Consider the following 18655-nt stretch of genomic DNA (forward strand, 5'->3'; position numbering starts at 1 on the left):
CTTGGGGAGGGGGTAGAGGAGAGAAGGGAGAAAATTTTGGATCTCAAAATTTTACAAAAATGAATGCTGAAAACTATCTTTACATGTAAATAGGAAAACATTAAATTACTATTAAGGAAAAAAACATGTAAAACAATGCCACTTCTCACTTTTTTAAGGAAAAGTTATTTCTCATAAAATGTTATTTATGTTGACATAATTTTTTAATGAATACAAATTTATTAGTTTTAATTTCTAATATGATAAATGATAGCTATAACCCACATAAAAAAAGTTCTTTGTGGTCCTCAATAATTTTAGGAGTATAAAAAGGTCTAGAGACCAAATGGTTTGAGAACCAGTTACCTAAACTGGTCTTGTACAGACTTATTTGAGGGCATAGGAAGACTATCATTTTGGACATCTCTCTACATCAGAAATGTCTTGGAATTAGATTAACTGTAAATAAAATTATAAAATTACTGGTGACTCAATACAGAATACACTATTGATTTTTTTTAACAGAAAGATTTTCTAAAAGAAAATATGAATGTTGTATAATTACAATGAATGAGTTTAGTCCTAAAAAAAATTGAGAAAAGAATTCTATTTGTGGAGGTACATAATACTACATATACTTCAGACTTGATTGAAGTGTTGGTTTGTTTTGTTGAACTGTTTTTCTTTTAAAAATCTTTATTAGAAAAGCATTACTTGCTGGATAGAAGGGGGGATATATTTGGAAATGAAGGTGATTTTAAAACAATATCTCAATGAATCTTTTTTTAATAAAATGGAAAAGAAGCATTAAAAATGGCCAAAAAAGAAAGCATTGGAGATAGGCTCAAGTTTGCAAAAAGTTTGGCAACAGACCCAAATAAGTAATATTATCCCCAGAACAGTGATAGATGAAACTGGCAGGAAGATAACAGAAAACAGAACATATGTCAGTATTTTTAAAATGATCTATTTTTATCAATGACAGTAGAACCACTATACATTTGGAAAATACCTGAGTTCTCAATACTATATGAGGAGGCAGTACTGGAATGTAAGAAGATCAAGTCAAGAAGACTGGTTGGATCAAAGAGGCCTAGATCCAATCTTTGATGAAAGCGATACAATCTTGAAAGCATTGAGAGATAATTCTACAAGTCATTTCAGGAGACAGCAAAGATATTAAAAGAGAGGAAGAAATCACTGACAGTAAAACTATCTCCCATAAAGTAAACAAGAGGACAGTACCAACCTATATAGCTGCTTTCTCATGTTTAGAAAATCTCACATTTTTAGTCACATGATTAACTGAAAGGTACAAAGAATATAAGCTCTCACTGTATTTATTGTTTGCTGATTAAAAAAAAAAAAAGGCAAAACACAACCTTTAAAGGCCCCCTCCAACAAGGAGTTTCTCATGTATGTGTTACGACCATACAAGATCTGGTTTGTTAAATGCAAACACAGGTAACTGTTCAACAACCCTCTGATTATTGTCAAGTGAAGCAGAAAACAGTATGCTTGCTAAAGGTGTTTGCCACTGTCATGGAGGATGTTCTATGCAGGGTCCATGTGGAAGTTGTTGGTATGCCTTAGGATTACGTACTCCAGTTGCTCCTCTTTTAGGATATCATGCTGATAATATTAAGTCCCAATTTATTACAGAGGCTTCCCAATGAGATTCATGATTACTCAAACAAGAGTACAGGAAAACACAAAGGCATAAAAAAGTCCTATTGTCCAGATTATGATATGCGGTTCACTGGCCAGTCTGTAGGTGGTCACTGAGTTGGGCTCAGAATTGAATAGTTCCAAGAGAGCAAGCTGCATTGCACTTGAAAAATTCCAGTCCTTATAATGATACCAAGCTGCTCCTTGACATAAAATCCCAGCTTTCAAAAACTAATGTTTTCATGGTGATGCTGTTCTGGCATGGCTGTGAATGCTGGAATACCACAGCCTCTGGCAAATCAAAATGGCAGGTTAACTAAAAGGCAATGGAGAGGTGCACTGTGGACACAAGTAGGCCAACACACATTTCCAACAATGACCTACCTGCATGTAAGAAGTAGTGTAAGAATATCATCCAGGAAATACCTGATCAAAAAAGGAAGTGAGTCAGTCATGCAGCAAGAGAGATAAAGGATGAACACCCTGGGCACTGTATCGATACCTATGAAATGTGATGAACTGCACCAATACCTATAAAATTTTATGACTGTATTCTTAACCTTTTTTTTGAGTTATAGACCTTTTTGACAGTATGGTGAAGCCTATAGACTCCATCTTAGAATAATGTTTTTAAATACAAAAAATAGAGTACCTAGGATTATAAAGGAAACCAAATAATTATTACAGAGGATCAGAAGATATGGAAGAGTTGTTATCTGATAAAGAGTTTCCTTTTAGATAAAATAATTTTTAAAGTGCAATTGTTGCCAATTGCCTGTATCTCACTAACTTATTAAGAGCTGTAGGGAAACAGGTTAACACTGAAAGAGGCAAATATTTATTAAGCTGCTCAACTCTTGCCCTCGAGAAGTTCACAGTCTGTAAAGATAAGTCACACAAAGAAATAACTACAAGGCACATTAGAAAGCACAAATTAGTACAACGATGAGATACATACAAAATGTTTTGAGAGATTTGAAAAAGTATAGAACACCTTGACATCTTTCAATTTTGTAACATTCTAGCTTGTAGCCTATTTATTTTTACATTTTGTTACCTCACCCCTTCCCTAATGATATTATAAACGCCATGATAGCTGAGACACAGTTGTTTTTCATTTGCAGTCTCAGCATGTAGTATTCTCACTGGACCCAAGTAAGAAATTACTCAATGTTTTTTAATTAAGTCTCCCTCACCCATATCTTTTCCACAAGGGGGAAAGAAAACACTTCCAACTGAAATTAAGACATGAAAAATCATCTTCACCCTCTTCCATATCCTTTTTCTTTTTTAACTGATGGATTTTATTTCCTTCTCTCCCTAGGGGAGGGAGTGAAGTCTCAGTTTCTCCAACAGGACAAATTTCTCTACTATCCTACCTCTTACACTCTCCCTCCCCCAAATCTTCCAGAATCTCTGGGCCTAGTTTGGTGACAGATGGAAAGACAGGTAGATAGACAGAAGTCGATAGATAGTGACAGGAAGAGAGAGATCGAGAAAGAGATAGAACTACAGAGGAAAAAACAGAAATAGAGACAATGAGATTATAGAGACATACAAATAGATTTGAGGTAGAGATATGAGAGAGATATAGAGATAATGGAAATATATCTGTAAAGAGTTACAGAGATAGAGATATAAACAGATGTATAGATAGGTAGATGGAATGATAGAGCATTTATTAAACACTTACTTTGTGCCAGGCACTGTGATTGGGGCTTCTCTCTGTAGTAAATGAAAAGTGAGGGAGCTGGGCTGCTACATCTTTGAGATCCTTTCTAGTCCTAAAGTTGAATGATCCTATGGAGTAGATGGGGGAGAGGGGCTCTCAGAAATTAAAGACCCTGCACCTCACCTGAAGGAGATAGAAGGCCCCCAGCGAGGTGGGGGGTGGGGAGGATCGGGAGGCCGGGTGTCTCAGAAGTCGTCGTCGTCGCAGATGTCCAGGTACACGTCGAAGGCCTCCCGGTTACAGTTCCCATCGGGGGTGAAGACGTACTTGTGGAAGGTGCCGTCCACGCAGATGGCAATGACGGAATTGACGTTCTTGGAGGTGTTCCGGCCAAAAGCACAGATGCAGGCGGACTCGGCCGGGACGGTGAAGCTGGCCAGGCTCCACTGCGAGTCCACGTATTGGCCGATCATGGGGCCCACCTTGCCCACTCGCGCAAGGGCGGACCTTCGGTTGAGCCTGGTGTCCTTGAGAGCGAAGACGTGGACGGTGCCCTTGTCGCTGGAGGCGCAGAGGAAGGAGGAGTCGTGGCTGAAGTTGATGCAGTAGAGGGTGGCCGGGTCGGTACCGCGCCTCAGCTCCACCAGCTTCTCCTTGGTCTGTGTGTCGAAGAGGCGGATGAGGGTGCCCTTCTGCGAGGCGGACGCCACCACGGTGCCGGGCTGGTTGAGGGACACGCAGGCCACCTCGCTCTGGTGCGCGTTGATGGTGAAGGGCGCCGACGACGTGCCGGGCTTGGTGCTCGCCAGGTCCACCAGCTGGAGGCTGCCGCACTTGTGGCCCGGGAACACCAGGAGCTGCTTCTCCAGGCTGGGGCAGAGGTCGCACAGGCCCTTGGGGTTGTCGCGGGTGTCGAACTCGAACAGCTTTTGCGGGTCGTTGGGGAAGGAGTAGACGTAGATGCGGTTCCGCAGGACGATGACGATCTTGTCGTGCCGCATGCGCACGGCCAGGGCGGGCTTGGTGAAGGTGAACTCGAGCACCAGCTTGTCTTGGCTGTCTCGGCCCTCGCGGGCGTCGTCCCAGATCAGCACCGAGATCTCCGAGAACTTGGGGCTGCCGCCGCCGCCCACGATGGCCAGCAGGTTGGAGCGGTGGAGCATCTCCACCAGCGCGACGCTGCCCACCTGCTCGTGATCCAGGTGGCCCTTCTCCATCAGGGGCTCCACGTTGTAGATCCGGACGCCCGTCTCCATGGCACAACAGAAACAACTCTGGTCTTGGTTGAAGCGCAGGCTGGTCATCCCGCGGAGCTGCGGCTTCTGAGCCATGGCGAAGTTCCGGCAAGGGGAGAGCGGGGGAGGAGTTACAAGAGCCGAGTCCCGCCGAGGCGAGACGAGACTGCTCGACTGGAGCCGAAGCTCGAAACTAGGGGTTGAGAGCGAAGCCCCGCCCCTCAAGCTGTTCAGTCTCGCCGCTACTTCCGGATGCCGCCTCACACACGCTTCGAGTTCCGCCCTGTCGGGGGTTCCGCCCGCCGACGCTACCGCCCGAGACTTGGAGATTGGGAGACCTGAATAGGAATTCTTTTGACGTTTAATACCTACAAGTCACCCAACCTCTCCACCTCAGTTTTCTTACGTGTAAAATAGGGACAAAATAAGAGGTAATAAGAAGTAGGGAAAAAGGAGGCATCACTCCTACTTTCCTAACCAGGTTACTGTGAGGATCAGACAAGATAATGTATTCAAAGCGTTTTCCAAAACTTAAAGCAATAAAATAGTAAGTGGGGAAGTTAAGGCAGCTAGGTGGAAACTAGGTGTCTGTTGTTGTCTGCCGCTAGATAGAATAGTGGATAGATCACCGGACCTGGAGTCATAAAGACCCGAATTTAAATTCGGCCGCAGACACTGTGTGATCCTGGTCAAGTCACTTAATCTGTCTGCCTCAGTTTCCTCATCTGTAAAATGGAATAATAGCAAACAAAATAAGCTAATATTTGCAAAATGCTTTGCAAGCTTTAAAACACTATGTGAATGCTAGCTTTTTTTTTTTTTCCAGTAAGCCGGCAGCACGTGCTACTTAAATTAACTTATTTTTGCCGGGAAACAAGTATAACTGACATTTATGTAGCTGCCAGGCATTGTAGTAAGCACTTTACAATTATTATCTCATTTGCTTCTCAATAACAACCCTGGAAGGTTAGTGCTATTATTTTCCCCATCTTACAGATGAGGAAACTGAGAGGCAAACGGGTTAAGTGATTAGCTTAGGGTCACAACGTATCTGAGATTGGATTTGAACTCAGATCTATTGCTGATTCCAGGTCCAGCGATCTATCCACTATTCTATCTAGCAGCGGACGAAAACAGACAAAAATGAGGCAGCATGATTTGGGAATTGATTATATATATGTGGGGTGAGGGAGAACCTGGAAGGATGGCTCTAGACAGAAATAGTTTGGAAGTTTGGAAGAGTGAGGGGGAATGGGAGGGGAAATGGTTTTATCTCCCCTTCTTCCTCCTTCCTCCAATTAACTTCTACTTATTTAAATGACCACTAGGAATTCCCGACATTCCACTAATTGCCTAAAGGCAACTCATGCCAAGTAATCTAATCAATTTGATCCGGAATTTCTCGGACGCTTCCCCTGTACGTAAATGTTTCTCCTAATTGAATGTAAGGTCCTTTTAGCACTAGGCTGGAAATTACTAGTTGGTCACTCAGAACTTACAAATAAATAATTTATAACTTTTCGGTTACTTCAAATCTCCAGTAGTAGTCTTTGCCTTTTCCTCCTGAGCTACCTTTCCTTTTTTTGATCTTAGTGTTTTCAGTTTTTTTCCACCTGGCATTATTTAATAAATCTCTTCCAAGATCTTTTTTGTATTCCTAATAATACCTGTCAGTCTTAATTGCATCACTATTACCTTCCACTAACGTATCACAATTTAACCATTCCCCTATTTCTGGACATTTATTTTGCTTCTGGTTTGGGGTTTGGGATTTTGTTTTTGTAATTCCGTGTTATTCTGCTGTGAGCCGTGAAAATCTTCGGACCAGTGGGGTTTTTTGGGGTTTTGGTTTTCTTTTTGGTTGTTTGCTTGTTTTTCTTGATACTTTCCGGACACACCTTAAGGATTCCTTTAAAAACAGCTTTGCTAAGTAACAGTCTCACTCCACCGCACAGGTTCCTTTTCCCTAATACTTTCAGGACACACCCTAGGGCTTTCTTTAAAAACAGATTTGCTAAAAAACAAAGTTCCACTTATTTGAGCCCCGCCCCCTCGCTGCCTAAGAGCCCCGCCCCTTCCCATAAAGCCCTTCCCTATCCCCGCCCTTCCTAGAGCCCGCCACACCTCTTTCCTAAAGCTTTGCCCCTCCTTCTTAGAGCTCTATCCCTTTCAACCAGATCCCCGCCCCTACATATTAAAGGCCCACCCCTCCTTCCTAGCTAGGGCTCTAGCCCTCTCAACTAGGTCCCAACCTTCCCGCCCCAAGCCCCGCCCCCTCTTCCCGCGCAGAGCACTCTGGGAGGGGCTTCCTTGGATTCCTCCGTTGCCAACCACACAAAGCTGGTCTGTGGTCCTCGCTTTCCCCTTCTCGTGTCCCCGCCGTTTCCCAGGAAAGCCGCTGCTTCCTATCGCTTTTCCCTCGGGGACTTCCGCCCCTTTCCCCGGGAGGTAGGAGGGGTGCATCTGGGGACCCGGGAGGGGCGGCACCTATCGGTGCCAGGGATGCTCTAGGCCTCGGGGGAGCGGCGGGTGTCCTTGGGGCTCCCATCCCCCGCTGAGACTGCAGCAAGGCTGGGCAGGGCAGGATTCATCCCTACACACCCAGCCCCCGCCCCTTGTCCTAGGTGCAATCACAGCAGATATTATGATGGTGCATTAAGATTTACAAAACACTTGTGCTCTCTTTTGAGCCTCACAATCTTATGATGCAGATACTCTTCATTATTCCCATTTTACAGATGGGAAGACTGAGGCTCTGGGAGAGGTGAAGTGACCTATCCACGGCTAAGTGCCCGAGATAGAATTTGAAACGAGGTCTTCCTGATTCAGGTCCAGAGCTGTATCCCTTGGGCCACCTAGCTTCTCCTCAGCCCTACGTAGTTGGATCTGAAACCCCATGCACCTAGTGCCCCCACTTAAGGGTCTGGTTTCCAGTCCTTTTATACAGGATTCCCCCTGCCCCCATTCTCTCTGTGTCTCTCTCTCTTTCTCTTTCTCTCCCTCCCTCCCTCTCTTCTTTTGTGATTTCAGTGCCTGGATTTGTGGGTCCCTCAGATTCAAAGTGTATATCACCAATGCCAAAATTTAAATGACTGATTTCCTGCACCCAGAAAAACCTATCCTCTCAATCTTAATTAATTGCTTCTGCTTTGTGGCCTATTAAAAGCTAAGACCAAGGATAGTTCTGCCAGGATTAGCCAACCTTGATTAGAGTTCCAACTTATCTAGAAAATTGGAAACCAGATAAAACACATTTCATCCATTCAGGAGGTTTTGCAGGAAAATTTGCATGAACTGTGCATAGTTATATTCATCTTCAGTTTGGATGTAAGTTTTACTGAGTCCTGAGAATCATCTACCTGATTAAAGTTCACCTCTGATGGACAGAGGTGAACTATTAAATAATGTCTGTATTAAGTACACAGTCATCTCAGAGAATTTGTGTGTGTGTGTGTGTGTGTGTGTGTGTGTGTGTGTAGGGGGAGCTCTAAATTATAAGTAAGCCATCCATAGTGGATTATTCCTTTCCGGAGGATGTACAGAAGAACATAAACAAAAGTCAGGATGCATAAAACTCAAAAAAAAAACTTTTGGAAAAAAATCAAAGAAAAGAAAAATGGTGGAGTAGGCAAAATATTTGCATTAAATAGCACTGATAAAAGTCTATATACAACCAATATAAGAAAAGTGGTCAAGACTTATGGGGAAAATACTTTCCATAAGAATTACAAACTGTAAATGACCTCATGAAAACAAGTTGCAAATCACTAATAGTAAAAGACATGCAAATTGAAACACCTCTAAGATTTCACCCAACACTTAACAAAATGTCAAAGACAAAAGCTGAGAGCAAGTCAAATTTGAAAGAGCTGTAAGAAGACAGGCACATTAATAGCTGTTGGTGGAATTGTGAACTGGTCCACCATTCTGGACTTCGGTTCAAACAATGCAAGAAAAGGAATTAAACTGACTATGTCCTTTGACTCAGTCATGTGACTACTGGTCATATAGGCCAAGGAAGTCAAAGATGATATTGACAGCTAGTATATTTCAAAATATTCAAAGCAATATTCTTTGTGATTGGAAAGAATCGAAAGCAAAGTGGGAGTCCATTATCATTTGCTGAATGACTGAATAAATTATGGTACATTATCATAATTGAATAATATTGTGCATTAAGAAATGAAGATTGAGAAATTTAAAGAAACAAGGGAAATTTGTATAAACACATGCAGAATGAAATAAGCAGAATCAAAAATACAGACACAATTACTTGAAGAGTATAAATAAAAACATTACAAAAGGGAGCTGAACTCCAAAGGTCCTAGATAACAGATAATGAAACATAACTTCTTTCTAATACCAGAAAAGTGGAATACTACTAGGACAAAATAGTGTATATGTTATCAGATATGGTCACTAATGTTTTTTTCCTGCCTGATTCTGATTTGGCTTTTGTTGTTAGTTTGTCATAAGGGAGAGTTCATTTGGGAAGGGGGTTGAGAAATGTCTGATGTAAATCCGAAAGGTATCAATAAAACAATTTTTAAAAATCACTTATCTAGATGCATGGATTGGTTATGACACAGATGGAGTTAATATCCATACTTAAGGATGTGAAATAATCTCTTCCAGCTCTGAAATTCCATGATTATTTTCTTTTCTTGGTATTTATTTTATATTTTCTCACTAAAGTATTTCCAAACCGAGTCCTGGGCCTGTGGCTAAACTGGTTATAACCTAACTGAAAGGTTTTCTAAGGCTGACCAAGCTCTTAAGTTCTATGAGTCAATGAGTTTAAATGTAAGCAAGACTCTACTATCTACTACTCTACTGGTTATGAAGTTTGTTCCTACCAAATCTCTGCCTCCTGGGAGTTTAATTTCACTGTCACAGAATATAAAGGGATATACAGACCCAAAAATATACATTCCTTAAGTGTTTTTTAAAAGTTCCATTGATACCCTGTTTCCGTGTAGGATTAGAGCTCTAGATGTAAAAGGGACCATAGAAGGTGTCTGGTCCAACTCTCTTGTGTTACAGATGAAGAAACAGGCCCAGGGAGGTTAATTGACTTGGACAAATTTACTGTGGTAGTGAGAATCAAAAGCAGGTTTTGAACCCAGTTTCTGTGACTCCAGAGCTAGTGGACTTTGTGCTGTACCTTCCTATCGTGACAGCAGTTATTTCCACCTGCCTCTCCATCCCACATCTCCACTCAATTAGTCAAAGAAAAAGTTAAGCAAAGCCAATTCATAGCCACCTGCACCCCCTACTTCAAAAAAGGACAGAATTGAAAGTACTTTTTTTGATAATATGAAAAAATGTAGAACTGCCAAGAATAACATTCATTGTTAAATATAAGCAGACTAGCCAAATCGTGGAAACATTTTGGTTTTATAATTGTTTTGAAACCTTTGTTTATGCTTAAGAACATATTTAGTATATCGAATTCTTCTTAGGTACAAATGATGCAAAATGTACACCTGGCTCCAGAGACCGATGAAGATGATCTCTATTCTGGTTACAATGATTACAATCCAACTTATGATACTGAGGTAAAACATTTACGACTGCAAATTTTCTGTCTAATGTTGGCATGCTGGTTCTGGTAGACATTTGTCGTTTTCAGCATTCTGCCCTTTCTGCACTTAGATGGCAGATCTTTCCATCTGCAGAACTCTGTTAGTAATCCATCTTTACTTCTCTCATGGCACTTACTACATTCTACCTTGGATTATAGTTATTTGTATATATATTTCTTATTTTTCTTTGTCCCCTTTTCCTGCTTCCCCCACAGTGGAGAATATAGTCTCTTGCTCTTAGTAGTGCTTAGTAAATGTTTGTTGAATGGGTAGCAAATTCATTAATTTTATTAACCTCCATTGATAGCAACTTTATTTTTGGTAGCAAAGTCTATTAGAAGGTGAGGATAATTATACAAAGGAAAAACTCTCTTCCAACTTCCATTCTCTTTTCAGTCTCCAGCTGTCTATTAGACATGTTAAATTCAATGTGTCCAAAAGTGAACTCATTATCTTTCCCCCTAAACCCCTCCCTCTTTCTAACTTCCCTGTTACTGTGGAGGGTGCCACCATTCTTCCAACTTCCTAGGCTCACAATCAAGGTGTCATCCTTGACTCTCACTTTCCTATATCCAATGAGTTGTCAAGTCCAGTCAATTCTACATTCGTAACATATTTCACATGTAACTCTTTATCTCCTGTGACATTGTACCTACCATGATGTAGACCCTCATCATTACACAGCTGAACTATTACAATAGACTCTTTTGATTGGTCACCCAGCCTCAAATTTCTCCCCACTCAGCTGTCAAATTGATCTTCCTAAAATACAGTCTGACCATATCACTACAGTGGTCTGGAGCATCATGGCTGCATCTAGATACAGGAGGCCCCAAAACCCTTCCTGCCCTTTTAACCTTTAGGAGCTTAAAAGCTGGGTAAAACTAAGACTTTAGGGGCACTCTGTATCTATATAAATCAGTGGTCCACTGAAATCAAAAAAAGGATTGGATGGAGAAAGGAATACTCATGAGGTATAAAAAGCTCCTGGAGAGAAGAGAATCAGGCTGGCAGTCATTAATATTCAAATGTTAGAAAAGTTACATTATATTTTATGGTTCAATGAGAACCATAAAAGTCTGTTTTTTTTTTAATGAAGGAAAATGCATATAAATAATGAAATCATCTCCTAAAACATACTAACCTAGTATTTTAGCAAACTGTACATTTATCTTTTCTGTATCTTCAGATTTTGAAAAGTTGGTAATAATAATTGATATTTGTTTACATTGTGCTTTTAAGGTTTACAAAGCATTTTACATAAATGACCTCATTAAATTATCACAACAATTTGGCTACGCAGGTAATTTAAGTACTTTATCCCTATTTTACAGATAGGATCTGAGAACTTAAGTGATTTGCCTCAGGTAGTAAAGTAAATGTCTCACTTGAATCTAGGTCCAATGACTCCAAGCTGAGTGTTCTTTCCACTAAACACCACACTAGACAGTATGGAAAGACACATTTTTATTTTTTATTTCTCTTCAAGCAATCAGGAAATGTTTACTGAGAGGACTAGCACAAGCCAAAGCTATAAAAATGGTAGTAAGAAAACCTGTATAATAAGATTAAGGATGTTTGTATATGATAGTAATAGGAAATCGTGGTTAGATGGTTAGGGTAAGCCAGATTGTGGAAGGTTTTGAAAGACACAAAGTTTTAGATAGGCAATTAAATTTTACCCTTTTTCAATCCCTAATTTATGTTAAATGCTAAACATATACATTTTAATTTTAGGAATTGGAAAATGATACAGCGTTTCAGCAGGCTGTGAGAACTAGTCATGGCAGGAGACCTCCAGTAAGTAAATTTTGTTATATAGGAAATTGAAGGAGTTGTTTACATGCTTGCAAATACAGACACTTTTATAAAACAGAGGTTAGTCTAAACCACTAATTGTTTGAAATATGCTTTATTTTTCTAATTTTGTTAATCATATGAGTTATTAGTAGAGAATGATGTGATGGTTTAATTCCTCAAGTTATTGGGAGATCACATACTAAAGCATCATTCCATTGTACTAAACTAAATGATCCCAAGTAGCCTGGAAGAGTTCATGTATTTTCACCAGAGCATAACCCACATCAATTCCTCATTAACAATCAACAGCACATCTTCATAAATCAGAACCAGAAGCAGTTGATAGAGAAGGTCACAGAACTGTCCAAAAATGGAACAGATATACCACAGGACATAATGGGTTCGCCTTTACCTGTTCGGTCGTGTCTAACTCTTCATGACCCCATTTGGGTTTGGGTTTTTTTTTTTTTTTGGAGTGGTTTGCCATTTATATCTCCAGCTTATTTTACAGATAAGGAACTGAGGCAGACAGGCTTAAGTGACTTGCCCAGGGTCACATAGCTAGTAAGTGTCTGAGGCCATATTTGAACTTTGGTCTTCCTGACTCCAGTCCCAGTGCTCTATCCACTGAGCCACCTAGCTGCACTTCTCCTTTTACTAGAAGTCCTCAAATGGAGGCCGGATGATTATTTAACAGGGACATTGTAGAGACACATTCCTAGCTAGGAATGAATTGGGCTAGTCCTCTGAGGAAATTTCCAACTCTGAGATTTTGTGATTCTCTGAGTCCTAAAGTGAGAAAGTGATCTGCCTCTTCTCTTATTTTATGATTGTGCCTGAGCACCTAAGAAGTAAAATTTTAATTAGCCATGTATGAACTCTTGTACATAATATAAAAAAGTCCTTATTCATGACCCTCTCTTTTCCATTTCCTTGACAGATTCTGTTTTCCTAGCTTATAAAAACACATTAATTTTATAAATTACTTTATTTTTCTTTTTTCCTCAAGATAACTGCCAAAATACCCAACACAGCAGCAACTCGACCGATAGCCACTGGATATGGGGTCAGTTTTATTTCAATGAAGCTATTAAGTGGACTTTTTCCTCTTCAAACCTTTAAAGCACAGGCCTTACCAATGGGGGTTACTCTTCTGTCCTTAAAAGCATCATGAGCACTCAAAGACATTTTCCAAAGTACAGTTGTGCCCCCTCCACCAGTTCTCTGTATTACGTGCCCTTCAGCTAATTTGGCAGGTTGTTAGAGCATCAAGTATGGTCAATTCCTATTTTGAGTGTGTATTTATTATTGGTTTCCCTTCACTTCCTGTGGTCACAAAATTTACCTCTTGATTTTTCTAGATTATACTCAAGCCCAGAATAGATTTCATTCTTTTATTTTATATGGATGCTTGACTTTTGCCTTGTGAATGTTAGAACATTTTGAATGTAAAACACCTAAGAAGTAGTAAATGTGAAAGTGAAATACAGAGAAGGTGTCCCAGAACCGTATATTTGGGTCTTGTTTAGGTGCAAGAGCATTAGAAGTGCCTATATGAGATCAGAAAGCAGATATAAATTATACACTGATACACTTTTGCAACATAGCCCAAGTTATCAGTTGTCTGTATGTTCCTTTCCTACATGTTATATATAGAGTAGGTAAAATTATCTAAGATTTGAGAAAAAATGATAGATTGGTCTAATGGCACTCTGGACTCCTATGAGTCCCCTTCTTGATCCTCAGAATAAAAGGGACTTAAAGAGATCTGTGGGCACAGTATAGGATAATGAGAATAACTGATATTTGTACAGTACTTTAAAGTTTTCAAAGCCTTTTGCATATTTATCTCATTTCATCCTCATGACAACACTGACATGGGCACAAGAGGCATTATTTTCTCAGTTTTATGGGTGAGGAAATGAAGGTTCAGAGAAATTGTTTGCCCATGAAGATCACCAACTCCTACATTAGCCTTTTCTTTTAGTAAGTGAGTGACCATGAAACAGAACCATGGATCTTATTATGGTTTCTTATGGCATATGGATATACGGTATCTTATTATAAGTCACATTGAGTAGGCATCATGCATAGGATGGGTTTTGGTGCTTTTTTTGAAGGCACACATGGAATAACCACTCATATTGATATCATGCTATCTAAAGTTTTCTTGTAAGAATCTCATCCTTTGGGTAATACAAATACTATCCTTCCCATTTTACAGAAGAAGAAACAGTTTTAGAAAAGTGAAGTGAATTATGTTAGGATACATATCTAGCAAGCATCACAGCCATGGCTTGAACCCATGTCTTCTGACTACAAGCTTATTGTGGTTTCCACTGTACCATGTTGTTTGTCGTGGTTGAGAGTGATTCGAAATTAGTCTGAGCCATAATGATGAAGGAAGTGGGATTTGGTACTTATTTATTATCATTAAAGCCCTCACTACTGTGGGTAAACAAGGTTAAAGATAAATGTTTTCAGAATCATTTAAACTAACTGAATTTTTCTGTTTGTTAGTCTAAAACATCACTGACATCATCACTGGGGAGGCCAATGACAGGGGCTATTCAGGTAACTTGGGACTTGTTTATTCTGTGGCTTTCTTTTAAAGTACCTAGAATAGTGCCAGTAAAGTTTTCTTTTCATACTTTTGAATTATTAGTTTTTGAGCAAAATGTTACTTATATAATGAGCTTAATTCTCTAATCTGTGGGTTAGAGATTTAACTGGTATCAATTTGTGAGGAAGGGAAGGGCCTTCTTAGATTTACATGAGGAAGATACTTTCCCTTATATTTTCTTTCAAGTTGCTAGATAATTTAATACAGTGTTTAGAAATAAAACCTGATTTGAGGGTTGGGCACAGGACCAGCAGTATGCTGGCATGGTAATTTCCAGGACATACTGTTCCTTTGCTGCCTCTTTCAAATTTTCTGTGTAAATTTCAGAGCCTTGTAGGAAACCATAATAAACACTAACTGCCAAGTACTAGGTAAAGTGAATTTTCTAGTTAAATAGAGAATAAATTTTTGTCAGAGTCAGAATTTGATGAAAGTAAGGGCAGGCTTCTCTTTGGCTGCACAGGTGGCTAGTGAAGCACAAGAAGGGGAGAATCAGGCCAACAGTTACTAAAATTCAAATAGTCAACATTTGATGCATCTTAACTTTTAAATAGTTTAGCATAAGATCAATCTTTTATTTATAAAATAATCTTATAATGGTTTTTATTAATTTAAGGATGGAGTTGCTCGCCCTATGACAGCGGTAAGGGCAGCTGGTTTCACAAAAGCAGCTTTAAGAGGTTTGTTATACCATTTCTCCTAATTAATTTTCTCTAGTTTGTATATTGTTTGTGCATATGTATTCCTCTGTGGTGTGTATGTACATGTGTGTGTATCTATATAAGCATATATATTAAACAATACATATACAACTATATGTAACTATACATAAAAACACACTTAAAATACTCAAATGGATCTGTGATCTCTTGTTGTAGGTATTCCCTCCAGTGATACAGATTACAACCCCTCCATGCCTGTCCATCTTGTGATGCTCTTGTTCATATCCTCCCATAAGTTGACCTTGGAGGTCAACCTAATGTGATGGGGTCTTTTCTTGCTTTCTCATGACATTGTAAAGTTACCAGTGGAGAATGTAGACTGTCACTTGCTCTTTTCTTTTTGCCATATGATAACTTGTTCTTTAAAAATCAAGTAGAATTTGCTTCTAAATTTGGCTCTGTTCTGTGTCTTACTTGCGAAGAAATTCTTTCAGGGCCTGTTTGATTTCTTCTGGGATTGGTCTGTTTAGTTTTTTAGTTAGTTTTGGTATTTTACTCTTTTAAAGATAAATACCAGTTCTTTTAGGATATCAAATTTATTGGCGTAGAATTGTGCATCATGATTTTTGATCATTTTTTTTTTGCCCTCCTCATTTTTTCTAAGTTGGTGATTTGTGTTTGTTGTATTCTTAAAAAATTAGACTTGTTTGTTATTCATAATTTTTCTTGATATTTAAAAAAAGGTTCCCCACTAATATCTTTACATCTTAACTTTTTTTTAAAACCCACAAAATACATGGTGTATATTAAGGACTCCTTTTATCTATATTCTCAAAATAGTGTATAAACATAATGAAATTCAAAACATTTATTATTTATAAATTTTATATTCATATAGCAACTAGAAAAATTAAGTAACTTATCCAATGATGTTATTTTGGAGACCTAAGTCCTACTTCGTTGTTGGGTCCATTATGGTGAATTGCAAATTTAATAAAATTTCCCAATTTCTCAGGTTCTGCTTTTGACCCTCTTGGTCAGTCCAGAGGCCCTGCCCCTCCATTAGAAGCTAAAAATGAAGACAGGTATGTAGTTTGTTACTGTTTTTAGTTGGAGGGGTTTTTAAAAAAAGTGTATGCTGCATAAGTATTTTTAAAATCAGCATCAGTATAATATTCATAACACAGTCTTTGTTTATTGGAATTTGTGGGAAACTCACCTAAGAATAATATTCATGTGTGTGCTGGGTGATATATTTTTAAATATTTTAATTTTTATGAATACTGGTATCACCTTCCTTTGAAGCCCACATGACTAAAATGATGTTATAAATATGAAATAATAGTTTTAAAAATGCTTCTTGAAAAATATGATAAAACTATGACCTACACATTTCAGGTTGTCAAACTAACATTGAAAAGTCAATTTTCCTGTAACACTAACTAGCTTTTATGCTAATCTAGAGAGAGAGACAATGAGCTAAAAAAAATTTCCTTGAAGTTGATGTGGATTCAAGGTTTGGTTATCAATAATCTACGTATCTAGCAGGTCAGACTTTTTTGAAATTGCTATACTTAAAACCCTGAAAGATTGGATTGTACTATTAATAGAATATTTTTTGATTAATAGAATTTTTTTATCACTAACTTTAAGATGCTTTTGTTTCTTCTGGGTATAAGGACAATTCTTCTAGTTATTAAATCTTCATTTAAGTTTTACATTTTTCTGGCCATCTGTAGAATAGACTAGTTGTTTACAAAGTCTTCAGAACATCCTTGTACATTTTTTAAACTTCAACTTTCCTACAAGTAGCATGCAAAAATGAATTTATTAAAGTCTTTAGGACAGTGGGAATAGCTTACAATGATAAACTTAAAAATAACCACTATCCTTCATGATACAGTCCTAAACTCCTTGAAAATGAATTACATTAATATCATAACTGTAAGGTTCATCAGAGAACATGACTTAATTGATTAAACTACACTTTTAACAACCCTCTTAAAAAAAAGTCCTTTTGGTGACAGGTGAAGTGAGGGAGCCAAGTGGTTCATCTGCCAGTCCATTCATTTGGGAAAACTTCATTTAGGAGTTGTTATACATAGAGTGTAGTCTGTCTTGCTTAAAGAAGATGATATTGGAAAGAGTTAATTTGTTATTTTGAGAGATTAACTTTGCAGTGATACAGCTATCACAGTTATCTTATTGATTCTAGCCTTTTCAGATTGTGATTTTGCACTCCTGGAACCTGTTTCTTTAAAATCCTTTATGCAGTTAGAAATTTAATTTCACATGTAGTTTCTCTCTGGTAATAAGTGTTTTGAAATTTTTTCTAATAAATGACACATACTTCAATTTTGCTTGTCAAAGGATATAACCTTTTTGTCTATAGTGTCCATTTGTCACAGGATCTGAAATAAGAATAAATTGTGTAAAATTGTGTAATGGTAATGGAGTTTTCTTAAATTTTCACAAGATAGAGTTACAGTCTATCAAATATTAATTATTATTTTGGGTAATTTACTGCTTTAAATAATAGCTTGCAAAATTTAATTTCAGTCCAGAAGAAAAAATTAGACAATTAGAAAAAAAAGTAAATGAGTTGGTAGAAGAAAGCTGTATTGCCAACAGTTGTGGAGACTTAAAATTGGTAAGTGCATTGACTCATAGGAATTAAGATTATATAATTTATGAGAACATAGAATCCTGTTCTTTTACTTTAAAATGAAGTTTTTGAAACTGTTGTTTTATTTAAAATGAAGTTTTTGACTTCCCACACTGGATTGTAAATCTTTCTCTTAGGCTGTGATATTAAGACTAATTTGGCCAATTTGTCAAGATATTTTAGAATTCTTTTCTTCATTGTCTGACTGGATTTAATGCTTTAGTGAAGATAGAGCCATAGATACTTGCTTTCTAAAGCCTGAAAGGAACTGCTGCCTTTTTGTTGGTTGGTCTGCCTGCCTGTCTGTCTTTTCTGATGCCTAGTCATTTGCAGCTCTGCTATCTCATTTCTGGTTGTATCTCAGGGCATTATTAAAACTTTTTTTTTTTTTTTTTAGAAAATGAAATTGTCGATTCTGTAAAACTATGAGTAGTCTTCATAGATTCTCTCTGCTTTTTTTTCCACTACTTTCGGCTTTTATAATGGCCATCATTTTATGAGCTACAGGAGCAAATAATAAAGTTTGCAAAGCCTGTGGACTTTCGTTTTCAGTTTTAAGGAAATATTTAAATGATTTTAGTAGTTTAATTACTTTCTTATAGAAACAATTTGTGATTATGACAGCACATTCAGTTATTTGTTTACTATTAAAATGAGAAGCATTCATTGGATGGCATAAAAAGCACTGGATTAGGAATCAGTATACCTAGGTTCTAGTCATTTAACTTCTCTTGTTGTCTCTTCATCTGTAAAATGAAGGACTTTG

The 18655-nt window shown here is 38.2% G+C and overlaps 2 protein-coding genes across 6 annotated transcripts in view; one reads left to right on the top strand and one right to left on the bottom strand.

Moving 5' to 3' along the window:
* The window catches only part of LOC118837622 (WD repeat domain phosphoinositide-interacting protein 4), a 33099-nt gene extending 28368 nt beyond the window's left edge, over window positions 1-4731 (bottom strand). Inside the window, exons 1-3 of one of the 4 annotated variants that reach the window (XM_036744604.1) lie at window positions 3503-4731; window positions 2032-2073; window positions 931-1938 (exon numbers count right to left, since the gene is read on the bottom strand). In XM_036744604.1, the coding sequence (XP_036600499.1) occupies window positions 3565-4650 (1086 nt within the window). In that variant the 5' untranslated portion in view covers window positions 4651-4731 and the 3' untranslated portion in view covers window positions 931-1938; window positions 2032-2073; window positions 3503-3564. Of the gene's footprint in view, window positions 1-930; window positions 2074-3502 lie in introns of those variants that run through there. The other 3 variants (XM_036744605.1, XM_036744603.1, XM_036744606.1) reach the window with 3 other exon arrangements.
* A 2130-nt stretch (window positions 4732-6861) lies between these two features.
* IFT88 (intraflagellar transport 88) overlaps window positions 6862-18655 on the top strand; it is a 118435-nt gene continuing 106641 nt past the window's right edge. Inside the window, exons 1-8 of one of the 2 annotated variants that reach the window (XM_036747392.1) lie at window positions 6879-7002; window positions 10017-10112; window positions 11877-11939; window positions 12949-13005; window positions 14460-14513; window positions 15179-15242; window positions 16240-16309; window positions 17784-17874. In XM_036747392.1, the coding sequence (XP_036603287.1) occupies window positions 10023-10112; window positions 11877-11939; window positions 12949-13005; window positions 14460-14513; window positions 15179-15242; window positions 16240-16309; window positions 17784-17874 (489 nt within the window). In that variant the 5' untranslated portion in view covers window positions 6879-7002; window positions 10017-10022. Of the gene's footprint in view, window positions 7003-10016; window positions 10113-11876; window positions 11940-12948; window positions 13006-14459; window positions 14514-15178; window positions 15243-16239; window positions 16310-17783; window positions 17875-18655 lie in introns of both variants that reach the window. The other variant, XM_036747391.1, reaches the window with a different exon arrangement.

The sequence above is a fragment of the Trichosurus vulpecula genome, chromosome 2 (assembly GCF_011100635.1).
Source record: "Trichosurus vulpecula isolate mTriVul1 chromosome 2, mTriVul1.pri, whole genome shotgun sequence".
NCBI classification, from domain to species: Eukaryota; Metazoa; Chordata; class Mammalia; order Diprotodontia; family Phalangeridae; genus Trichosurus; species Trichosurus vulpecula.